Source organism: Aethina tumida, chromosome 1 (genome assembly GCF_024364675.1).
Source record: "Aethina tumida isolate Nest 87 chromosome 1, icAetTumi1.1, whole genome shotgun sequence".
Classification (NCBI taxonomy): domain Eukaryota; kingdom Metazoa; phylum Arthropoda; class Insecta; order Coleoptera; family Nitidulidae; genus Aethina; species Aethina tumida.
The window spans coordinates 63,656,519-63,681,811 of NC_065435.1; the positions used below are offsets into that span (position 1 = coordinate 63,656,519).

The window sequence follows — 25,293 nt, forward strand, 5'->3', positions numbered from 1 at the left end:
TTATTTAATATAATTCAATTTAGAAATTCGATTTGATCTAATTCGAATATCTAGGGACTTTGTTAATTTGCGATTTGTCACTAACTTGATGAATGGCCGATCGGCCGGGTGTTGTATTTTTGTGTGAAGGACCACTCCCGGCTTTTATTCGCTAAAAACATATAAAATAATCAAAGGTAAATGAAGAGCAATATTCACTAACTTGTTTTATTTCTAGTTGTAACAATTAACACAAATTTCGTATTAGTAGGTTTTAAACAAATTGTGTGTGACGTCCTATAACATTTCGAATGTCACTTTACAATCATGGTGATTTCTAAGTGACAAAAATATAATTCTTTAACATTTACATCCTTTTTTATTTCAAAATCAAAATATTGAGGGTAAGAGGTTAGATTTTATCCCCATAATGTATTTTTAGAACCGACGCGTTGGTTATCCTTTTGTAACGGGACTCGATCTAGAAAAAAACCGGTATGAATCGTTTTTGCCTCAAGCTTTTTATTGCCCAATTTCGTTACTTTTATCATTTATTTCCGTATGGGGATCAATCTAATGTTATGTAAGCCTTCAATTGGTGTTAGGATTTGTGTTTTTTTATGTAAAAACATATATGTGTGATACAAAAATGTTATTATGGTTAGTCCTACCTTGGCTGGTTTATTAATTTTTGTTGTAGTCACGATATTCAGGACCGGCGACTTTAATTGTTCCAATCAATATCCATCCACAGTTTCTAACGAAAAATGTTTAATCAATATCAGTTATATTTTTATAAGTCGGCTCTGTATAAAGTCTAGTGTTTAAAAAATGAAAAACGTGTAACTTGGTAACTGCAAACTTCAAAGTTCTCTAGTCATCATTGAGTACGAAAACGTCTAGACGTGTATTTATTGCTCTATTTCCTGTGTATCAAACTTCCGTCATATTTAGTGACTTTATTACCAATCTTGTATAAACAAATTTTTTATTTATATTTATGAAAATAGGTATGTACTGATACTCGAAATATTTTTTTGTATGTATTAAATTTTAATGATGTGTATTTTATTTTTACTTTTTTTTTAATTTCACGTATATTCGACAATTACTCGGTTCTGTATATTGTCCTTTATCTATCAAATTTTAGGAATCTCTTATGCAAGTTCTCCACCAATTTTAAAAGGTCATTAGAAATTTGATCTAGTTTACTTGTATGATACACATCTGCATCAGAAAATTTCACCGAGTAGAGGTACAGTGGTGGAAAAAATTATGGAATATTTACTTGTTACAAATGTTACTTAATTTTTTCCTAATATGAATAAATCTAATTTAGTGCAAGATTGGTTCATTAATCACAATGATCATTACAGGATGTTAGGGAAATGAGTACCGAAAATTTAACGACGGATTAAACTCGTTAAGGCAATAACTTTCTCAAATACATTTTTTTTTGAAAAATCCATATTTTGAATTTTTTTGAAAGTCAGGTGTCTACGACATGAAATCGAGAAGGGTGCAAAATATGACATCTGCAAACAATTGTTTTCAATATCATATTTTTGCACACTTTTCGACTTATACACCAATGGGTATAAGTAGTGAAAAAAAGAAATTAAAAAAATCCAAAATATGGATTTTTCGAAAAAAAAAAAAAAAATATGTATCAGAAAGTTTTTAAAGAGTTTTACCCGTGGTTAAATTTTCGGCATTCATTTCCCGAACACCCTGTATGTTCACTGGTTTTTACTCCTTTTTTTATAAAAAAATCAATTTGGTCTGGAAAATAGTATGGAATATTTTAATATTAAAAAAAAAAAAAATAATAGTAACTCAAATATTTCAATATTTTGAGGCGTATCCTTTGGCTTTATTACTCCTTGTTATCTTTTAGGCATAGAATCTACCAGTCTCTGCAATGTGTCAACAGGAATTTGTTGGTACTGCTCCTGTATTGTTTGCTTTTGATATTTTTTGTTCGACTGCAACGGTCTAATACTTCCCAAGGTGCTCAATAGGATTTAGATCGGGGGACTGAGACCGCCATTCAAGCACAATTTAGTTTTTCATTAGAAACCACTCCTAAACAATTTTAGACGAGTGTTTGGAATCGTTGTCTTGTTGAAATATCCAGCGAAGTGGCGTCTCCTCCTCGGCAGTTGGAAACATGGTGTTTTCCAGTATGTCCGTGTATTGAAAACGATCCATTTTACCTCCACGCGGATCAAGGGTCCAACTTTGGATGGAGAAAAGCATCACCAAACCACAATACTTCCGCCGCTATGTTTAATTGTAGGACTTTGGTATTTAAAATGGTATCGTTGCTCACTGACCGTCTTACAAATTTTTTACCATTCGACCTAAACAAATTAAATTTATTTTCGTTAGTCCAAAGAACAGTGTTTCATTTTCACTGAGTTAGTGACAAATGGGATTTTGCAAATGCCATTTGTCACTAACAAGGTTTCGGGTCGCTCTGTTTTTCTTTGATATCAGTGGTTTTTTAACTGCAACTCTGTCATGTAGACCCGCATCAATAAGGCGATTTCTCACTGTTCTGCTTCTAATATCTAGATTAAATTGTGTCGAAATTTCCTCCGTGATTTTTCTTGACGTTTTGCGAGGATCTTTTTATAATTTGGTTTGGCTCTTCGTGGATGTCTTGGTTTGCGTCGATTTTTAACACCACCTTGAGTGCGGAATTTGCACAAAATCTTCGAAACAGCACTCTGAGTAATAATTAATGTTTTTATGTTTTTAATTAAGTCACATTCGGCCTGTTTCATTTTTATTCTTTTCCTAAATTGAAAAATAAACGTGTTTAGGCATTGCTACGTTGAAAGCGACCGAAAATGCACAACTGACCGCAAATAAAATAATATTCCACACTTAATATATACACCTTATATATAAAATATATTCTATAGAAAGACCTTGTTTAACTCCATTGCAGCAGATACGAAAAATCACAAGGGATGAAAATTAAATTTTTAAAAATATTCTATTCTTTTTTCCACCCCTGTATATTCTGTAAGTTTCTCGTTAAGTTCTAAACAGTGACCAATTAGCTTATTTTAATAAATTGAAATGTTCAAAATAATATAGGATGAAACTGCATCGCAAAATGTGTCATAAATTATTTTAGTTGCAATTTCTGCTGATTAATTTGGGTATCATATCTAATCGTTCATATCGTCATCAATAATATTATTATATATATATATATATATATATTGACTTATTTGCGAATTGATTAACAGCAGTTTGCACGTTATTAATTTACCTGTGTTCTTCACAGCAATGGCGGTAAACGTTTACTCTACAAATGTGACGACAGAGAACCTGTCCAGACATGACATGCTCGCCTGGGTCAACGAATGTTTGCAGAGCAGCTTCGCAAAAATTGAGGAGCTGTGCTCAGGTGCAGCTTATTGCCAGTTTATGGACATGCTCTTTCCGGGATCTGTGCAGTTGAAGAGGGTAAAGTTCCGGACTAATTTAGAGCATGAATATATTCAGAACTTCAAAATATTACAAGCCAGTTTCAAAAAGATGTGTGTAGATAAGGTAATTTCTTTATATTATTTAATATTGATGATATTGACTATATATTTAATTTTTTATATCATCTGCTTAAGGTGTTTTAATCTGACTGTTTAGATAAAACTTTGAGCTATATCATACTGATTTTATTGTTATTTTGTCATAAACCAGGTTAACACTAAGCAGGCGGTATATGCTCATTATTTTCATATGAGATATTAATTTAATCAACATTGTGGTCACAAATTGCGATTAGCCAACAAGTGTGATATAACAGTCTCAATGTACACTGGTGTCGCTAAAACAATATGCCATGCTATGTTTCGTGTTTATTGGCGACACCTTGGAAATTAAACTGCTAACGCAGCACTGATACAGCCACACATGCGAACGTTGTAGATAATACCCGTAGATAAGCTGATCAAGGGCCGGTTCCAAGACAACTTCGAGTTCCTTCAATGGTTCAAGAAATTTTTCGACGCAAACTACGATGGGCGGGAATACGACGCGCTGGAGGCGCGTGGCGGCTTGTTGATTGGGGCGGCAGCGGCGGGGGCGCACGCACAGGATGGCATTGGCGGTCAAACGCACCACCATCACGTGCCCGCGCCCAAGCATCATGCCAGGCAGGGTAATGGGGCGCGGCAGTCGTGGATGACCGTTCAGTATCTGGGTTTAAGTAAAAAATCGGCTAAAACGGTTTATTATTAATAATTAAATCGTAGTTAAATTTTCCAAAACTCAGGTATTGAACGAGTTTCCGGCCGACGACACAAATCTAACTATTTATAAATTTGGCCTGACACAAAGTAGAAAAATTCCGACCACATGAGCATGCATCGGAATTTCACCGGTTGCCATTCATTTTGATTCATTCCCGTTATGGATGATTCATTGAAATTTTTCTGTGTTGATCAAACTGTATTTTATCTGTTGTATGTGTGTATTTACAATCGTGAAGTAACTGTAATATGCATTGGTTCTTAATTACCATAAGGTGTGAATAAATGCAAAGGATGGTTGTAAGAACGTCTTAAAGATATATTTATGCATTTTCACACTGATCAAGATACTCTAAAAAGAATAGTGTTACAATATCTGTCGGGAATATGAAAATCGATGCGACATTTACTGTTGTAAAACAATTTATTGACACAGTTTCTAATAATAACAATAAGGGAATATTAACATGATAAAAAACCCATATGTTCTACAAAATATCGATTAAACATAAATATTTTGACAATGGAAACGGAAGAGTTATTATTAGACTGACATTTAAATACAAATTCGTTCTAATCAATAACTCATATCCCCGACCTATTCCGTTTTTTTCGATGGACCGAAATTAATCAGTACATATTTCCCTAATATATTGTTAAATGAATCAACCAAACACGGGTGTAGGTAAACTGGCTGCCATTTGATTACATTTTGTTTTGGCTCATTCGCCCCCAAAGCTTTTGCGCACATTTACCGTTTTGTTTTTTTATTTTTAATTTATATTTTATTTAGCATTATTTTCCCTGTTATTATTTTTCTGTTTTCACTTTTCATTTCGCTGCGGCATTATAGATCGTGCCGATAGATCGGCTTGTGAAGGGCCGTTTCCAGGACAATTTCGAGTTTCTGCAGTGGTTCAAGAAGTTTTTCGATGCCAACTACAAAGGAACAGAATACGACGCACTGGCGTGTCGTGGCGGCGAAACAATGGGTAATGGAGGCGGTTCGGCGCCACGTGGAAGCGGCTTGATGATGAAACCGCGTTCAGCCAACAACATTACGGCGCCAACATCGCCTGCCAAGTCCAAGCCTATCGGACGTGTTGGTACGGTGACTGTTTTTATTCGACAACGGGCAGTTAAATTCTGTGCTGAAAATGAAAATTTTCATTATAGATTAAACTGCTATATTTATTATTTTTTAAACGTACTGGATTCATATGTATGTAATTGATTTAACGTGACTTCGGTAAATGTAAATTTTGAATAGATATCTCCATTTAATATGGAAAAACGTGATCCCCATAATTTTTTTCATATTAATATATCTGATTTATGAGGCCTAAGTTATTATTTTATATTCTCGAATATTTTAATCAATTTTCTAGTGGTTAAATTGATTAGAACTGCCAAATTTTGTGCCATTTCAAACTTATTTTATTCATAAAAATTTATTATTAAACAAAGTCGAGTATTTCCATCTTAAATAGACTGTATTTATATCCAGGATAAATCAGTATTATATATTATTAAAAATCATATGAAATATATCTGTTATTGTGGTATAATCGTAAAAATCATTCAGTTACATAATTCTATACATATATATTCCAAATTCTGTATAAGCATGAGTATCACAAATGCTTCAAACTTATTAGTATTTTTATCTCAAGCATTGTGTTCATATAAACTGCTTGCGCTTGTTATTTTTCATTTAATTCGACTGCATGTGCTTTAGTTGAACTAGATGTAAAATACTAACTAGATGGATACGCTGAAATTATACAAAAATTATTTTCTTTCAAGTAGTACCTAAAGCCAATACCGTACGACCCACGGCAACGAGGCCAACTAACAACAAAGTTGCTGGAGATGCTGGCAAAATTGATGATCTAAATAACCAAATATCCGAGATGAAAGTAAGAATTTTCATAATTGGTTTATATTTCTCATAAACCGTTTTTGTTTGTGTGTAGATTTCAATCGACGGATTGGAGAAGGAACGTGATTTTTACTTTGGAAAACTTAGAGATATTGAAGTTATGTGTCAAGAGGCAGAAGGAACGAGTCCGTATATCCAGAAAATTTTAGATATATTATATGCAACAGAAGTAAGTTGTTTTTGTTAAATTTTTAGACTTGAATTGACCATTTTTCTCTAATTACAGGAGGGATTCGCTCCTCCTGACGAAGTTGAAGGTGGCGTTGGCGAAGAAGATGAATATTAAAGTAAAAATTTCGCCTTGTCAAAAATCTCATCATTTATTTCAAAATTCATTTTTTACTCTAGTTAATATTTGAAAAACTATATGTTAATAACAGTTCTGACTTGTAAAAAAACAAATATAGCTACTGCATATTTTAATCATCTGGTTAAGTTTATTAAAGTAAATTTATGTGAGTGTTGCTTAGACATGTGTATTGTAAATTGTTGATATTTCTATATTGCGTTGCTATCATTTGTTTAACAAGGTTCTTTCTTTCATTTTCGTAATAAAATTTTACTTAATTATGTTAATATTTTTATTTTCTGATACCTCACGATACTTCTTAAAGTATTGAAAAAGCAAGACAGTAAAATTATTAAATGCATCAATCCTATATAAACATAATTAAAGATGGCTGCTATATTTTTGAAAATTTCCTGGATCTCCGCGAACTAGTCTACTTTTGGATTTCCATACATCCTGAAAAAAATGTATTTTAAATATTATAGTGCACATAAATATAAAAAATTTAAAATCTGTTTTACCGCAAATAATAGTGACACTCCTTTTTTGGCGGCTAATTCTTCTATTTCTTTCGCAATATTTTCTTGGGTCGTTCCACGAACATCAATAAATTGACAATTACTATCAGCGTAATGGCAAGATATAGCTTTGCGGTAACCCTAAAAAAATACCATTGACCAAACTACTTTTATAATAAAATTGATATTCACTTTCGTCAAATTTGGTCCTGATCCATGTAACAACAACGGATGAAAGAAGATGGTATCACCCTTTTCCATTGGCACAGTTAGCCTCACCAAGTGGTCTAAGTTTGGTATTCCGTGATACATTTTGTTTTTGTAATCCTAAAAAGGTTTAAGAGTATATATTTTTAACAGTCTGCGTAGTACTAACAACATACCTTTGCATAATCGTGCTTGTACAACTGCCCAGTGTGCGTACCTGGTACAACAAACAAACATCCGTTAGTTTCGTCTACATTCTCTACTGCTGTCCAAGACGCAACTATGTTATTGGCTGGTCTGAATGGAAAATAGTGCAAATCCTAGAATATGTAGTGAATTTATTTTTATGAACAATTATTTCAAAATATTCACTCTAACCTGATGCAGAGGATGGAGAGACAATTTGGGATCTCCACCAGGAGGTTTATTTAAAAACATCGAATGGACTGCAGTAATATTGGGACCAATAATACACTCCACAATGTCCACCACTGAAGGATAAATACAGTATTTCCAAAGAACATCGTCGAACAAGAAGTCCTGAATCTAAAATTGAATTTATAATAAACAACCATCATAAACATAGTGAATTCATCAATCTGCATTTCACATTTTCGCACAACAAACTTTAAAATTTTTTAAGCCTGGGCAGATCGTTCCATAATTGTCTTTTATTAATTTTTAAATATATTAAATATTTTTGTTATAAAAAATCATAACTAATAATTTACAAGGGGCCGCACAGATTTAAAATAGATGAATCCATAGAAATTTTGATAATTTATTTTATTATTAAATATTTGTTAAAATTAACTTTTGAAATTATTTTTCAAATATATACTCCTGGAAAAAAGTTTTGAAACCCTAAGATATAACTGTTTAAAATACCAAACAAATAATAATTATAAAAAATAAACTCTCTGTATATTAAAATACTGTAATACTGAGTATTAAGTAGGGTAGTGTAAAAAATTTATCTGCCAAAACTGTGCAAAGAAGTCTGCGGAAAATGGGACTGTTTGGAAGAACACTCGCAAAGAAACCTCTTATATCAAACAAAAATAGAAGGAACAGGCTTAGTTTTGCAAGAGCATGTTCGTGATCCAACGAAAAGTGGGGATTGATGTTATTTAGCCATGAAAGTATTAGTTATTTGGAAATGATGGTAAGGCGACCAGTAGGTAAACGGTTCCATAAAAATACTAATTACCTACAGTTACAGGAGGGGGCTAAGTTATGGTTGCCCTGTTGATTCGTCTTACCAAAAAATGAATCTATTGGTTTATGGAAACATATTAAAGGACTCGATGCCACCCTTAGCCTTCACAATCACTGAATCTAAACCCTTCAGAACACCTTTGGGATTATTTAGAAAGGAAGATATGGCAGCATACAATAAAAAATAAGACAGAGGTTCTGAAAAGGCTTCAAATGGAATGGCAAAAAGTACCTCCAACTATTCGAATAATAAACAATTCGTTTTATTGCAACCAGTAATATTATTTGAATATTTGCAGCTCCTGACGGTTAGTATTATATGATAAAATAATATCAACATTCCGTTTCTTGTATTTTATCTGCTGTTTAACACCGTAAAATGCCTCAAAGAGACTTTCTTCTAAAGATTTTATAGCTACAATTGCAATTTTGGAACATGACAATCTGAATTAAGTGTAGTAAGTTGTGCTTACTGAATCGTTATCGTCAAACTAGTAATGTCAATGTACAACAGGACCGTTTTCTGGTTAATTTCTACTAGACGAAATCACACATTCTCTATATCCAAGCTTCGTGCAGACGTTAGAATCACTATAAGTATATCTACCATCAGAAATAGGCATGAATCACAAGGTTCAAAGTTTGTAGGAGCCTTCTAATGCTTTTAAAAGAAGAATGGTGAGCTATAGATCAAGAATTTATTCATTCACTATTTTCGAATATGCTAAGGAAGGTAAAATAAAGGAGGACCGACCAAATACTGATTTAACAAATGCAGTCACATTCTGTTTTTTTTTTAATTCTAACGAATTTTGTTTTATAATTTTTCAAGGTATTTGGTGATATTAATATTATTGATGGTTCCAAAGTTCTGTGGTTGATGCAATTTTGTAGTTTAATTTATACAGGAGATTACATTGTTTATTAAAACTTATTTTGATAATACATTTATTTTAATATAATGCGATAGGTATTCTGCGTTTTGAAATAATTCATGTATATGTATAATATATTGAATAAAAAACAAAATTGTTTATAAAACAAAAAAGTTATCTCTCAAATTAGTCTTATATTCTCAAGAAATATGTTAAATATAATAACAAAAAAGCAAGAAAACTATTCCTAATATAGCCCTAAAAATAGGCCTTTTACTGAGTTTGACTTATAATTAGTCAAATTTGTATGTAGGTCACTAATTGCACACATGTAAGAGTTAAATAATTTATCTTATTTGTTGTCTAGGGTAAATAATGACCATGATTTGATGATGATATTTTAAATTTTATGAGAATAAAATTGTACTGTGTATAATACCAAAATTATATTTTTACTTACTTTATTTATCAAACGTTCTCCTTTAGCTCCTGTTTCCATTAGAGACTTATCTTTCATTACCGTCATAAAACCAGGGTCTGCTTCACCATTGCAAATATCAAGAAAACGTTGTCTAAAAATTTTATTACGAAAACTTTATTGTGTAAAACATAATATAATAGATTCAATAAGTTTTTTAATACTGAATCATATTAAATCTATTGTATTAGAAATATTTAATACTGTGTTTATTGATAATGGTGAAAAAATATATTTAACACAGTGGTTGGTGGTCAGAGAAATACCACAAAATTTAAAGTCATTTTAGATATTTCATAAAAAGATTTACTTCAAATTTTATCCAGTCTGTATAAAATATATATTTCAATGATCTATATTTTTTTTGCTTTTTTACACATCTTAAAACATCGGAGATATTACTCTAAACACATATATTAATCTGTTTGATTGGCCAAATAGCACATTCAAATGTATTTACGTTTTGTGTATGTATTTAACAACACATTAGTTAGAATTTCTTCTTAGTAAAGTTTATATCATTTTATTATATAAATTCACTTTCAGTGAGAGGAAAGAAACATTGCGCTTCAGAGAAAAGGAAAATAATAATTATTATGAAATATTAAGATCTAAATATTGCTGATATAGCTAAATATTTATGACTTTATTTATGACAAGATTGAAGGTTTGCACAAAGTTTTTTCCAAACTTGAGGGTAATAACTCTAATAAGTATATCTTTAAGTAATTAAATATTTTTAATAAAAGTAACTATATACTATATGGTAAAGAACTTTTTTATTCTAATTTAGCAAATTTGAAATTCTGCTTTTGCTATAAAAACAATTTGTTTTTGTTAAATTAATTTTATGATGATTGTACAATTATCTTTATTTTCAGAAAATATTAGTGCGAGTCACACCTCTGTGATATTTCTATTATATATGTGTATATTTTAATGTTTAATATTTCTTGTTTTTCAGTCAATTTGCTTTTAATAAAATAATAAAAATGAATTTTATACATATTTTAATTTAATTTATATTACCTTTTAATATAAATAAAATTAATACACATCATAGAAAATTTAATGTCGAATTAAATAGAACTTTCCTAGGATAGTCAACAAATATCCCTTTGATCTTGGATAGGACATTTCCCGTTCGTTGGGATGTTTATGCCGGCTGAGAATTGTATTAATTATCCTCTAGAATTTTGGTGACGGATACTTTGTAATGATGATTTTATTTTCGATAGAACAAGATCAGATGGTAAAAAATACATTCACATCCACACAGTGGAGGAATAGTTTTCGTTTAGCGTTCCTTTTCTTGGCATGGTATAGAACCCCAGATGTAATGGAACTATTTGCCAACGCCATTTACCATTTACATGAATTTTTATATATGATAAAGATACGAAGCTTGCATCCAAAGATTTCAAAGTTGGTTAAAAGACGAAAATATTGTCCAGATCTAAATACAATTGAAAACTTGTGGAAGTATATGTAAATCTCCATTAAAAGAACAAAAGCATCAAATTTAGATAAATTGTGGCTATTAATTGATGAGTCGTGAAATTTAATTTCAAACAAACATTGCCGATATTTCATTGAATCTTTGTCTCGTCAATCAATTTTGTTAAAGTTACAAATATATAATTTTCAAAAGTGTGTTATTTCTGTGACCAGTTAGTCACATTTCGCATTTATTTTTTTTAAGATTTAATTTAAGTAGAAATTATTTTGATTTAGGTACAAAATGAATAATGGGAGAAAGGATATAGTGTAATTATTTTAAATAAAATATAATTTAAGACAAATTTTGATTGCATTCAATTAGAGGTGTACGTTTCCTAATTGACGTTAACATAGTAATGTGTTCTATTTCTCTAGCCATCACTATACATACTAAATAATCCACCATTACAATTATTATATAAAATTAAACAATATATTATAAATAGAATTACCTGACTTCGTTCAACAGTTTATCCTCCACATTATTTTTAATAAGTAAATATCCATTGCGTTCATAAAATTGTTTTTGATCCTCACTCAGTCTTGATTTTTCATGAGTATATTGAAACAAGGTGGGACTAAAATAAAAATAATAAAGATTAAATTTTAAACTTTATTTACTTCTAATTCAAATATATATGTGTATATTTGATTAAAATATACTTTTTTAAAATTTTAAAATATTAATATACTAAATAGATTCAAAATTAAACTTAATTATTTGATATCATCAGTTTACACTAGAGAGTTAACTCGTAATGTAATGTTTCTCACCTGTCCATCTTGAACTCTTGTCTATGCTCTTGTTGAATTCGTGACACGGTCAATTCTGTTAAGATTTAAAAATTTGCTCTTGGTTGTTGTGAAACTTTATCTGCCCATATTTTGTAAACACTGTTTATTACTTCATTTTAAACGACAATGATTTGCTTGTTTACTACGATATGAGCTTATTTTATCTTCCAACAAAAACAAATAACATTAAACTGTTATGCAGCCTGGTTTACATTTAAAGGTGTAACATTTTGTATGACGTTCTTTTGGAACAAGATTATTTTTAGAATATCATATGTTTTTGAGAATATGATAAACTCCAATATAATTCAATACTAATAAAAATATAAAATCGATTTTAAAATACTTATTTAACGACTTTTTAAATTATAATAGTTTACTAATTCACATTTGTGTGAAAATGGTTAACTCTGATAAATATAACTGACAGATCAATAAATGCAATTAAAGGTTTAATTGTTTACAAACTAAAATAACTATCTATTTGAAATTAAAAGAAATGAAATGCTGTTTCATGATGTTAATAGTTATAACTATTATAAAGATAAATAAAAATAAAACGATGTTTATAACAAGAATGGATTAAAATAATTTAATAATTTTTTTGTTTATTGTTATTATTTCTTTTTAGGATATGATTCCCGCAAAAAATTAATGTTTTAAAATTATTTTTTTACTGAAAAACTAAAAGAACTGTTGTTACCAGATGTCGATAAGAAAATTGTCATTTTACATTTATAGCAGAATAATTTAATAATCAACAATATACAGTGGCCAGGCCAACTTTGAACAACTTTGGATGCATGCTTCACATCATTATCATGTATCACAATATAGTTGGTAAGTTATCGTTGGTAAGTGGTTCCATTACATCTCTCATGATGTCTCCATATATATAAAATGATTCTTTTTACTAATAATTTTTTGTAATAATCCTATACCATGCCAAGGAAAGGCACCCCAAACGAAACTTTTTCTCCACCGTGTTCCATAATTTTTGTACTGTATCTGGGATCCAAACTTTTATGAGGAAGACGATGAATGTAATTTTTACTACTTGATCTTTGAATTCTTGAAGATAATTAATACATTTTAGTGCAAACTTTTAATCTTGTTCGAATATTCATTATATTTTGATACAAATAGTTCGCTGAAATATATCATTGCAAGTTTTGTTCTTTCAGTCGACGTCTGATTATTCTACTAATAACACTAATATTGTATAAACTAATTAAATTATTTTTTATTTACCTAGAGGACAAGAAAGGATAGATTATTGATATATATTTTTTATACTGACTGAACAAAATTTGAATTAAATTGTTTTATGAAATATCTTACAAAATAATTTTTAAATATTGTGATATTTCTCTGGCCACCACTATATGTCAAACCATAGGTTTAAAGTTTACGTGTTTTTATTTATTTTACGTGTATGGATTTCTCAACATACGTTTATTAGATTAATTTATTTAAAAATATGCTTTTAAACTTCCCAAAATAATGTACTAACATATGTATGTATTAGATAGATATCTTACTATTGATAATATTCATTGTAATTTTCATAAAAACAATGTAGGGTACTTCGACATAAGGATTTATTTTTTTAATTGATAGATATATTTACTAAGTACTATCTTTATGTAAATATTGTTTAATTATTTTAGTGCCTTATATCTTATCGTAAAAATTAAAAATAAATCTGACAAGATATAAGGTGAGATTATTTTCTTTGTCGATCAATCAATATTAGATTAAATACATTATCTACAACTGACTGGTAATATTCATTGTTATAGATACAATTAGTTTTACAAAATGAGTGACAAAATTAAGAGGTTTGCTTCAGTTAATTATAGAAAAAAGGCACCTGTTTCTAAAAGATCAAGTCTTCAATTTACTAACATATCAAGGTATGTTTCGAGTGTCGTATATTGAATTTATTTTTGCATTTTTTATTTTAGACATAATTCAATCATTGGTTTAGAAGAATTGATACAATGCGGAATATGTATGGAAGAATTGGTCAATCCACGTATGCTGGATTGTCAACATACTTTTTGTCTTACTTGCCTCCAAAATCTGTTCATTGAGAAATCCACCCTTTTAGCTACATCCCCATCAGGAAAACTGGATACTGCTAAACAAAAAATCGATGTAATCGACTGTCCAACTTGTTTTAATCAAACCCCTTTACCGGACGGAAACTACTCACTGGAAAAATTAAAAAGTAATGTTTACATAGATTCATTGTTGAAGTTGGTAAAGGGTCAAAATTCACCCCAACTGACCCAGGAATTAAGGTGTGTTAAATGCCAAACGGTGTCTAGTAATAATAGTCATCAAATATGTCAGCACTGTTCTCAGGTAACATAAATTTTTAAAATAATTAATATTATTTTTTATAGTATCACAGTGTTTTGTTGTTAGATATTCTGCAATATATGTTGGCAAGGTCATATTGTAGAACTCAACGATATCTTAACGAACCTAAATCAACAATTAGATGAAACTGAGAGGAAATTGGAACATAAAACGCGCTATTTCACTGATCATTGTGAACAAATAAGAGAGACTGTAAGAAAGGCAATAGAAGATAAAGTTGCTCACCTTTTAAAAACCCAAAAGAAGTTATCTGAAGAATTGAATTTATATAAAGCGGATTCGAAAAGAGCTGCCGAAAGTCTTAAGACTAGAGTCGCTGAACTGAAGTTGAAAATCAAAGAAGAAATTAATGATGTTAGAAATGACAAAGTAGTGTACAAAAAAGTTATCAATTTATGTCATTAATCATTGCTTCATTTTTTTCAGGTACAAGTTTTCATGACGCTTCATAAGGATGGTTCCGAGCTTTTAAACGAAATTTACACTTTTGGTGAATCCAAAGTAATATTTGATTCTGATAGATGTAAATTAGACCTTTGCGACGAAGGAATTTACAATGATGAAGATGAAGCGGAGATACTTCAGTCACTGGACCCAGCCGTGGAACATTACAAAACAAGGACATTTCTTCCCACTCTTAAATGGTCCAAATGTCCTAGACCTGCAGGTGTTGCCGTTTCGCCATGGGATTCTTCAAACATTTATATCGCTTCAACAGATAGTAAAAGTATTAGGATTTTAGATCGAAACCGTCAAAAATTGGTTGGCAAAATAACTCATGAGAACTTTGTTTGTCCTACGGCACTCGCTTTTTCCTCAAGTAGAAATGAATTGTATGTTTCGGATAAATGGCAAGACTGTATTCATGTATTTTCTAAAAATAAGGAATATATGAGAATGATTTGCCACGGAGTGATAAAAACCCCCGATGGAGTCAGTGTCGGTCCCAATGATGAACTCGTAATATCCGATACTGGAAATAACAGAGTGGTTATTGTACATCCCACCGATGGAAGTATTATTTCAGAAATTTCAGGTCTGAACTATCCTACTGGACTTACCACATATGGAGATAACATTATTGTAGCTGACACCGGCAACCATAGAATAAAAATTTTTAATATGCAAGGTAAACTTCTACAAGAATTCGGTAGTTTAGGCAAGAATCCTGGACAATTCCGTTACGCTGAAGCGGTTGCTGTAGATCCTTTAGGTTTTATTTTGGTTGGTGATGGCGGAAATGCTAGAATACAAGTGTTTAAGCCTGATGGAACAATAATCAAGATATTTGGACGAAAACAGAATTTCGGTTGGGTATCCGGATTAGCTATAACACCAGATTTAAGTATAATAATGACGGATCACAAGAATAAAAATTGTATAATTTTCTAATCAGATACAAGTGTGTACATGTGTATTAATTAAAATTGTGGTATTGGACTAATTATCAGATAAATATAATAAATTATAGTTATTTATGTTGTTTTATTAATCGTGAATCATAACTGTGTTAAACTTAAATTAGAATTTAAGATAAGAACTGTGTATTAAAATTACTAGGTAAGGTAAGGTACTCAATAATCTGTGGCAACACCTAATCTTTTAAACGATAACAAGTATATTAAAATAACAAACAATATGTATTTTTAATAAAGCTAATCGGCGGAAATGCTAAGCAGGAATGGAACTCGAACCGAGGGTGACGGTCGAGGAGACCTGCAAGGGCGGACAGTTAAGCTCCATCAGGGAAGCTGAGTAGAAGTATTGACTTAGCATAACCGTCAGGATCATCGCGTTTTTCATGCGACTGTTGTTTGACTGTTGATTATAATCCAGTACCGGTTGCTTTAATTACATTGTAAGAACTTCTTGTGTGTTATTTATAAGCAATATTCGAAATGGCCGATAATCCTGACCGCGCTGTTACATACATATACAGTACCAAAAGAGTTTGATCCATCTGAATCCTGAGAAATATATCACGTACGATAGAGATAGCAAGTCTCCCACTACGAGGCTGACTTCTGCTGTCTCTGTCGAGCATGAAGTCTCTCTAGATTCAAACGGGTCAAACGATTTTTCTACTGTATATTATAATGAAGGTGAGATTTTTAGACAAAAATATTTCTTTATTACTTTGAAGGTGTATAGAACAAACTGATAAAAATTTTAAAAACCATTTTGATATCTATTATATTTCCCTAACATTTACAATAGTGGGAAGAAATATGAAATATTTTAAAAATTGGATTTTTATCCCCTGGGATTTTTCATATATGTTTTAATATATTTAATATAATTATACTATATTCTTCACAGCATTAATCAGTTTGTATCTAAATCAAAATAATTTTACTTAAATTAAATTTTAAACAAAATAAATGAGAAATGTGGATGTTCACATAAATATTTTGTTGGGTACCCTTTGTTCGCTATAACCACTTGTAAACGGTGAGGCAAAGATTCAATAAAATACCGACAGTTCATCTAAATTTGATGCTTTTTGTTGTTTTAATCTAAATTACATGTCGTTTCACAAGTTTTCAATTGTATTCAGATCCAGACTTTACGTTGGCCAGTTTTATCTTTTGACCAACTTTGAACGAACTTTGAATACATGCTTCGTATCATTATCATGCATAAAAATCCATAACTGGGACATTATCGTTGGTAAATGGTTTCATTAAATCTCCCATGATGTCTTTATATATAAAACGGCTATTTGACTAGTACTTTTTTGTAATGGTCCTATACCATGCCAAAGGAACTACAAACCAAAACTGTTTCTCCACACAAAGTTTTTGTAGTGTATTTTTTATTAGGAGGACGATGAACGTACTTTTTACCATCTGATCTTGTTCGCCAAAATTCTAGAGGATAATTAATACATTTTTGTGCAAATTTTTAATCTTAATCGAATATTCTTTTTTGATGCCAATGGTTTCTTTACTGAAATATATCCTCGTAAGTTTTGTCCATACAGTCGATGTTTGCTTGTTCTAATAGATACACTAATATTGTACGACCCAATTAAATCATTTTTTATTTATTTAGAGAAAAAAGGATGTCGTTTACTGAACATTTTCTCATTGTATTTTCAATTGTGTTATTTCATATTTGTCAATAAGCATGAAAACCATTTTTTGGAAGCATCATAAGTTTTTAGCAATATCAGCCATATTTAGATCTGAATTTATTTATTAAAATAATATAAATCCTACTAAGAATAAATTCTAACTATTAAAAATATTATTAAATATATACACAAAACGTAAATACATTTGATGTTCTATTTCTTTGCCAAATCAGACTAACATGATATGCATATATGCGTTTATAAGATGACATATTGAAATATATATTTTTTACTGACTCCACAAAATTTGAATTAAATCCTTTTATGAAATATCTTAACAAAATTATGTGATTTTAAATTTTGTGTTATTTTTCTGGTCACCATTACATTTAGTGATAAATGAAAATAATAATGTATGTATATTTTATTGTTAATATAAAAAAGATATTTAATTTATTATTGTTTATTATTAATTATAAAATAAAAAGATTTCAGTAATTTTGTTCGATACTGTATGTATAAAATGCCATAGATAAACTTTGCTCTAGTTACTTTTTTGTTATTACTTTTTTAATGAGAATTTTACGAAGAAAATCCACAGTTGTACTTCGTCTAAATAAACAGTTGATCAGTATGAATTAAAAGAGAAAAACCTAGTAGAATTTATTTTTGCCTTTAATAAGCGTGTATTAATGTAAAATAAATAAGTGTTTTTTATGTCTAAATTTAAATTTTCAACCGCTAAAATAAAATTAAATATATCCGGTTAAAAAGTTTAAGATGTTGGTTTCCTGCGTAATTAACCATCTAGAGTTGTTTAATCTAGCTTATAGAGTGTTAGAGTAGTTTCCTACAGTTAACATTCGCGTCAGTCTGTCCAACCACGCAGAGAAATCCAATATTCCCCAAGCTACTGTCAACTTTTAATATTTGTCATTTCGTCAGCCCGGGTTCAAGATAAATATCGTGAAAATATGGCTGAGCCTGTGGAACCTCCCCCTTATTTTGAAAATGTAGATATTAACAAAGAGGATGCAGAGCCTGACGACTTATTCGTATCCGCAGTTCAGGTATTTATCCCGCAATTGATTGTAGTGATAACAGTTATATTTTTCCTGTTCTCAACCTTTTGTCTCTAGTTAAATTGTTCATTTATTTAATTTGTAGTACCCAACACAGAAATTGGATGATAATGACCCGGAAGAAATCGTCAATGGAGACGATCCAGATTTGTCTAAAATAAACATTAATGAATCCAAAGGTGAACTTGAGAATATTCCAATAAACAATGATAATAATTTAACAGATAATTTGGAACAGGTTAGTATGTTTAAGTTGACTGCATCCACCAAATAAGCCAGCTTAATTATTAATAATTTAAAAAATTGATATAATTTTTTTTATATTTGATTAGACAAAAAATAACTTTTTACTTTTTTCCTTTTATTCAATTAAAATAGGAAGAAGCAGAAAGTGGAAATGAATTTCTGGATATTAGTATCACAGAGCCGCAGAAAGTGGGTGATGGAATGGGGGCCTATATGGCATATAGAGTCACTACCAAAACCAATATGAGATTATTTAAGAAGAAAGAATTTTCAGTAACACGCAGATTTAGTGATTTTCTTGGACTACATGATAAACTAACTGAGAAATATTTAAAAGTAGGTAGAATTATTCCACCTGCTCCAGAAAAGAGTGTTATAGGTATGTATATGAATAAGTATATAAATTAACACATTTATTTATACTTCAGTAGAATAATACTTTTGATAAGGATTACTTATCTGGTGTCAAACTTTTGTTTGCAACAAAATTTATAAATATTTCCTTAATCACTTGTGTTTATTACATTATTATTATATGTATATATTTTACTTAATTTTCTATTAGAATATATTCAAAATTCATTTTTAAAATAATAAGATGAAAATTTTAAATATAACTAAGAAAATGAACAGTTTAATTGTAAAACACCAAAGGTCCACTAAAATAATTAATCTCTTGTTATTATTAATCAAAATTGAACAATTGAACAACAAAGTTTTATATACTACAAACATTTTATTAAAGATAATTTTTTTATAAATTAGAATTTACATTTACACTTGAAGATCTGGAATATAACTTGATGGAAATCTTGAATTTAATATGAATAACTACCACAATAGATAATATACAAATATTAAACAATACAACATAATTTTTCTGGTCATATTGTGTCTCATTCTATTGATCGATATGAGACAAGTTAATTAGTTAAACCATTATGCTTCATTTTTTATAGGAATGACAAAAATAAAAATGTCTAGTCAGGAAACAAATGGTACAAATGGGGGTGATTTTGTGGAGAGAAGAAGAGCTGCTTTAGAAAGATATTTAAAACGGACTGCCCAACATCCAATTCTTGTTGTAGATCCAGATTTTAGAGAGTTCCTAGAAGCTGGTAAGTCAAAGATAAGTGTAATAGCATATCACAAGACTATATTATTTCTAAATTATGCAGATATTGAATTGCCTAAAGCAACAAACACATCTGCTCTAAGTAGTGCTGGCGTTATGAGGCTATTCAACAAAGTAGGTGAAACAGTAAACAAAATAACTTACAAAATGGACGAAACGGATCCGGTAAAATTCGAATTGCATTCAAATGACATTTGTTCTTAAGGTATTTTACATTTACAGTGGTTTGAGGAAACATTGAGCCATGTGGAAGCTCTAGAAACACAGTTAAGAAAATTACATGCAAATGTGGAGCAAATGGTCGCTTACAGGAAAGAGCTCGCCAATTTAACCAACGGCGTTTCAAGATCCGCAGCCTTTCTAAGCTCCTGCGAGGATCACAACTCATTGTCCAAAGCTTTGTCTCAACTTGCTGATACAGAAGAGAAGGTAAAAAAGTAAAATTATATTTTTGCAGTAAGTTACAAATATTTATTGTTTAGGTTGAACAGTTACACATGGAACAAGCAAATACAGACTTTTTTATACTGTGTGAAATTTTAAAAGATTATTTAGGTTTGCTTGGGTCTGTTAGAGATGCTTTCCATGAAAGAACTAAATTGTTTCAACACTGGCAACACTCGCAACAAATGTTGGCCAAAAAACGCGAGGCGAAAGCGAAAATGGAATTCACAAATAGAGTAGATAAACTAGATCAAGCTGGCACTGAAGTTCTGGAAGTAAATTATTTTACATATTTTTATAAACAAATTATATTAATATTTGTTTTTAGTGGGAAGCCAAAGTAGAAAGAGGACAGGAAAACTTTGATAAAATTTCACAGATGATTAAAAGGGAAATGGAAAGATTTGAAAAATGTAGAATAAACGATTTTAAAGTTATGTTTATCAAGTATTTGGAGAATCATCTAAACCATCAGGCACAAGTACGTATTTCAATTATAATGTTGAACATAAAAAAATCATGACTTGTTTCTCACAGCTTGTTCAATATTGGGAGGCTTTTCTTCCTGAGGCCAAAGCAATTGCCTGACTAGAGGATATTTGCCAAGAATAGCAGCATCGACATTCCTATTGGAAATTTCCGGAAATTTAGTAATACCTCACACAAATAAAATACCAAAATAAAAGTGGTCCCATATTTCACTACTACTTTAATTCTGTCATTATTCAAGTTTGTGACTGTCTTATTAAGTTACTGGAAGTAAGTACATACTGTACTTACTATTTTATTGCTTACATATCTTTTCGAAATATTCTAGTATTTTATGATAAACTTATTATAGAGAGTATAAGGAAAAATGATAATAGTGCAATGATGCAAGTTGGTATGACAAAATTATTTGTGTAAAATGTATATTTCGAATTTTGTTGAACGTGCATTTTCATTGCTTCTAAAATAATCCTTGTTTATTATATAAATAATCTATCCAAATTAGATGTATTTGAGGCCAAAACTGTAGAAAAATAGAATTGTACATGTTTCTGTAAAAGGGAACTTTTTATATATGTAAAATAAAATTTAGGTTTAATATTTTGCCTAATTGTACAGTGGTCAAATCATACAACCTTCATCTTTTTTGTTATAGTTTATTGCATAATCTCGAGTTAAGCTTTATATGTATTTTTATGTTTAATGTGATAATTATATTCAGTATAATATTACTAGAATTGTAAATGATTTCTATGTATTTATTTCATTACAAACGTTGTCTAGTAGTTTTTTAGTAATGCATGATTTAATCAGGTATTACTCATGTATTATTGCTTCCATTATTATTATTAATAAATATATATTATATCTTTATGCATTTTTTTACATTATGCTTTATTAAATACACACACATATTTCCAAACAGTATATTTTTTAACCATTACATTGATAATTTAAAAAGTGTAATATAATATATTGTATAAGCCTTCTGTGTCAATTTTTCAATTCAAAAATACGAGATAATGTGGCAAAAATAAAAAAAACACTACACATCAAAAAAATTTAACAATCCACAATAATTATAGTAAAAGTCTTTTAAAAGCTTTGAGTTTTAGGCGTTCATTCTGTCTTTTCCAAAAGTTTGTGGGCTGAAAATTAGATAACATTATTCACAATCATATTTTGTTCTAGAATTTAAATCTTACCTCCTTCTTTAGCCTTGTCTAATATAGAGTCAACACTTTGCTGGTGTTTCAAGAAGTATGGTCTAACGATTTTCTTGTAAAGAACTAAGGATCCATTGAATTCAATAGGTACCATCAACCAAACCAAGAACAGACACTAAAACAAAAGTAATTTAGTACAATGCTTCCAACATTGATGAACATCTAATTCCAATTTAGTAATTATAAGTTTTTCATGCAATTTCGTGAGTAATATGAATCATTAACCTTGATTACAACATTTTTATCAGACATGCAAAACTCGCCATGAAGATATGAGAAATTATTTATAACCAACAGTGAACATTTTTTACGATATCTCTCTTGATGCGACATAAAAATTACTTTATGAACGGTTCTGCGAAAACATATTTTGCGACTTAAAAACACTAGATACAAAAAAATAGATTAGATATACATATTATATGGTTTCCACGTAGTTTAATTATACGGAACATTTTACCGACTTTGAACCGGTAGACAAGCTTATTTAATGACGTCAGCAAAAACAAAATACATATTTAAAATATATCGTTTGTCATTTCAGTAAACTTTTTTTTCAATAAATATCTGTTCAATGAATATCTGTTATGTATTTTGAAATAAATATGCGTAGAGCGGTTTTGGGACACATTCTTAATTACAATAAAATGTTTTTTGAATAAAAAATACAATTTAAACTAAAATTAAATATGAACTTTAAAGTAATTGTTAACTGATTAACAGTTTTATAATGTACATACCATACACTTAAGGTTTTCTGATTTGTTACAAGAATATTTTAATTTAAAATTATATGAACAAGTAGTGATAGTAAGTTAAGCATTGTTAAGAGTACCCCCTTGCTAATAAGCTTACATACATCTGTGCAATTTTATACCAAAAACGGCGCCATTAACCAACCGCGTTTTTACCTGAAAATACGCACTAACTTATAGTTTACCTAATAAATAAAACGTGAAATGATTTTAAATAACCATGACCATTCCTTACCTTGATAAGCCAATATAATGGGAACCATCCTACTATGAAGTCAGCAAAAAATTCTACCAAGGAAAAGAGTGCAAACACAACCCAGTAAGTCAACCATTTGGTATCATCATCCTTATTTGCGGACTCGATGGCACGGATTGAAACATATGCCGGATACAAGAATCCAACAAAGTTACACACCAATTGTGCAGCGAAGCCAAATACCAGCCAGAGTGCTATTAAGGCCACAGAACCTGTGTGAAATTGCGAGATTAGTTGAGGATGCTGAAGGGGTAATTATTGAACATACCCAAAAATATGTAGAGCCTGTCTACTCCTGTTTTCACTTCGAGATTTTTTAATAACGGAGTCCATGGTTTTGATGAATCGTGAAGGGATTTGGCAATTTGTTCCTTAATTTCGTTAACTCTACCCGCCATCACAGATAATTCTTTTGACTTTTTTCTTTGACAGTAAAAAGAGTTGGAAGGTTTTTAGACCGTTACCTGTCTGGTCCTAATACTGACTAAAATCAAGGCCAGAGGTTAAAGTGCACCAAATAAAGGTTTGCGAGTATATCTCTCAATCAGCATCACATATGGAGGCAAAAGCGCCAATACGACAAATGTAAAATTACTAACTAAATTAATGAATAATCAAACATTTTTTAAATATTGAGGATTTTTATAAAATTAGATCCGTTTTACACTTACCGAACGAATGTTTCAGCGGCGATATATATAAATCATAAGCCGTCTACCTTTTTGTCAAATTAATTGACGTCTCTAGCCAACAGTTGATCACGAACTAATTAAATATTTCTATAATTTGGTTAAAAACGCGATAAATGATTTAAAAATAGACAACGGATGTTATACCGTGCAACGGTTATTCAAATTGTTCGCCAATACTAATCAGTTGTGACAACACAAAAAGTTTAATTTCACTTTAAAACTGTCAGTCTGTAGGACACCCTGCTTAACCAACCGACCTAGTGATTACCTAACAACTTAGTCTTAAACATTCAGTAAGTTTTTATTATTTATGCTAAATACTAAAACACTAAATGTGTTTTGTTTGTAGAAATGTTTGCTACCGGTAAAGTTTCCCAACTCCTTGCGAGGTCTGCTGTAAAAGGCACCAGGAACATGTCCGCTCTGTCTGGGCCCCCACAGGAAAAGATCAGCTCGGCTGAAAAGTTTGTACATGGTGTGACAATCGCCGTTGGCATGCTGGTGATACCTGCCTGGGTCCTAGCTAACATCAAGAACTATAGGGCACAGTCCTCTTAAATTTGTGTAAATCGTAGTATAATTTTTAATGTATCATAATGTTAAACTAAACGTATTAATAAATAATTTAAAACAGTAGATTCTTGTTTAAGTGAACCATCCAATCTTACAAGCACTAGTAAAAGGCAAGTAGAGTATAACTTATACCATTTTCATGAAGAAATTTTTAACAACAATTTTAAATAATAGTTACGCATGTATGTTTTTATTGTATTTTTATTACTGTATTAAGCACACAGCTTGTATTCATGAATTTTAGTTTAAATGTCCATATATTTTCTTTGTTTTGTAATTAAAGACAGTTTTGGTTTCTTATATTTAAAAAATTTATTTGTTTAAGAAAAAGTATATCAAGTTGCATCTTTTGATACGATTTGAATGAAAACTTGACACAAGTTTGCGTCTTTTTTCAGAACTCCTACAGCTCTTGTGCTAAATTTTGTTTTTCGAGTTTCAATAGATCTTTTGATAAGCTCTCTTACATAAAATATTACAAGAACTTGTCGCTTCACTGTCGAAATTTTCCATTCGATACAAGAATGTCTCGTACTCAAAATTATTAGGTTTTCTGAAAATGTAGATAATGTAAATGAACCCAATCACAACGAAACTTTTAAGTACAAAGTTATTTTATTCTTTTTTCAAAGATGGTACGTGAAAATTATTCTTATACATACTTAAACTGGATGTTAGATGCAACAAATTTTAAGGGCAAATAAAATCACCTAAAATACGTCGATAAATCTATGTATATAGATGAATGGTTGTGATATCGATGAATCAAATTTTTTCCAGCTTTAATGTACCTTTACCTTTACCTCGAGACTGAATTTAATATTTTATATTTGTTTATTTTAACCAAATTAAAGTACGGGCC

The 25,293-nt window shown here is 30.2% G+C and overlaps 6 protein-coding genes across 8 annotated transcripts; 4 read left to right on the top strand and 2 right to left on the bottom strand.

Annotated features, from left to right (window-relative positions):
- The first annotated feature begins 27 nt into the window (after positions 1-27).
- Positions 28-6,759, top strand: LOC109595823 (microtubule-associated protein RP/EB family member 1). 3 transcript variants are annotated; one of them, XM_020011247.2, is made up of 6 exons: positions 28-176; positions 3,281-3,549; positions 5,101-5,353; positions 6,054-6,166; positions 6,224-6,358; positions 6,416-6,759. In XM_020011247.2, exons 2-6 carry the CDS (start codon positions 3,283-3,285, stop codon positions 6,473-6,475), a joined length of 828 nt encoding a protein of 275 aa, XP_019866806.1. In that variant the 5' UTR covers positions 28-176; positions 3,281-3,282; the 3' UTR covers positions 6,476-6,759. The 3 variants fall into 3 exon arrangements, with proteins under 3 accessions (XP_019866806.1, XP_019866808.1, XP_019866807.1); XM_020011249.2 differs by lacking the exons at positions 28-176; positions 5,101-5,353 and adding an exon at positions 3,925-4,156 and having other exon boundaries at positions 6,057-6,166; XM_020011248.2 differs by lacking the exon at positions 28-176 and having other exon boundaries at positions 6,057-6,166.
- Positions 6,757-12,222, bottom strand: LOC109595821 (phytanoyl-CoA dioxygenase, peroxisomal). Its single transcript, XM_020011246.2, has 8 exons — positions 12,049-12,222; positions 11,727-11,852; positions 9,757-9,868; positions 7,582-7,749; positions 7,380-7,523; positions 7,189-7,323; positions 7,000-7,137; positions 6,757-6,934 (listed from the first exon to the last, which is right to left on the bottom strand). The coding sequence occupies exons 1-8, from the start codon at positions 12,054-12,056 to the stop codon at positions 6,860-6,862; spliced, it is 906 nt and encodes a 301-aa protein (XP_019866805.1). The 5' UTR covers positions 12,057-12,222; the 3' UTR covers positions 6,757-6,859.
- A 1,635-nt stretch (positions 12,223-13,857) lies between these two features.
- On the top strand, positions 13,858-15,931 carry LOC109595778 (tripartite motif-containing protein 2). The gene is made up of 4 exons (XM_049970266.1): positions 13,858-13,985; positions 14,037-14,439; positions 14,503-14,826; positions 14,884-15,931. Exons 1-4 carry the CDS (start codon positions 13,891-13,893, stop codon positions 15,847-15,849), a joined length of 1,788 nt encoding a protein of 595 aa, XP_049826223.1. The 5' UTR covers positions 13,858-13,890; the 3' UTR covers positions 15,850-15,931.
- Positions 15,932-18,442: 2,511 nt separating this feature from the next.
- LOC109595788 (sorting nexin-2) lies at positions 18,443-21,802 on the top strand. The gene is made up of 9 exons (XM_020011208.2): positions 18,443-18,603; positions 18,701-18,853; positions 18,994-19,240; positions 19,821-19,979; positions 20,040-20,161; positions 20,219-20,425; positions 20,479-20,715; positions 20,769-20,921; positions 20,978-21,802. Exons 1-9 carry the CDS (start codon positions 18,508-18,510, stop codon positions 21,026-21,028), a joined length of 1,425 nt encoding a protein of 474 aa, XP_019866767.1. The 5' UTR covers positions 18,443-18,507; the 3' UTR covers positions 21,029-21,802.
- Positions 21,803-21,841: 39 nt separating this feature from the next.
- LOC109595791 (receptor expression-enhancing protein 5) lies at positions 21,842-23,703 on the bottom strand. The gene is made up of 4 exons (XM_020011210.2): positions 23,435-23,703; positions 23,146-23,378; positions 22,135-22,270; positions 21,842-22,077 (listed from the first exon to the last, which is right to left on the bottom strand). Exons 1-4 carry the CDS (start codon positions 23,562-23,564, stop codon positions 22,049-22,051), a joined length of 528 nt encoding a protein of 175 aa, XP_019866769.1. The 5' UTR covers positions 23,565-23,703; the 3' UTR covers positions 21,842-22,048.
- A 305-nt stretch (positions 23,704-24,008) lies between these two features.
- LOC109595792 (uncharacterized) lies at positions 24,009-24,494 on the top strand. Its single transcript, XM_020011211.2, has 2 exons — positions 24,009-24,151; positions 24,208-24,494. The coding sequence occupies exon 2, from the start codon at positions 24,210-24,212 to the stop codon at positions 24,414-24,416; it is 207 nt and encodes a 68-aa protein (XP_019866770.1). The 5' UTR covers positions 24,009-24,151; positions 24,208-24,209; the 3' UTR covers positions 24,417-24,494.
- Positions 24,495-25,293: the final 799 nt, after the last annotated feature.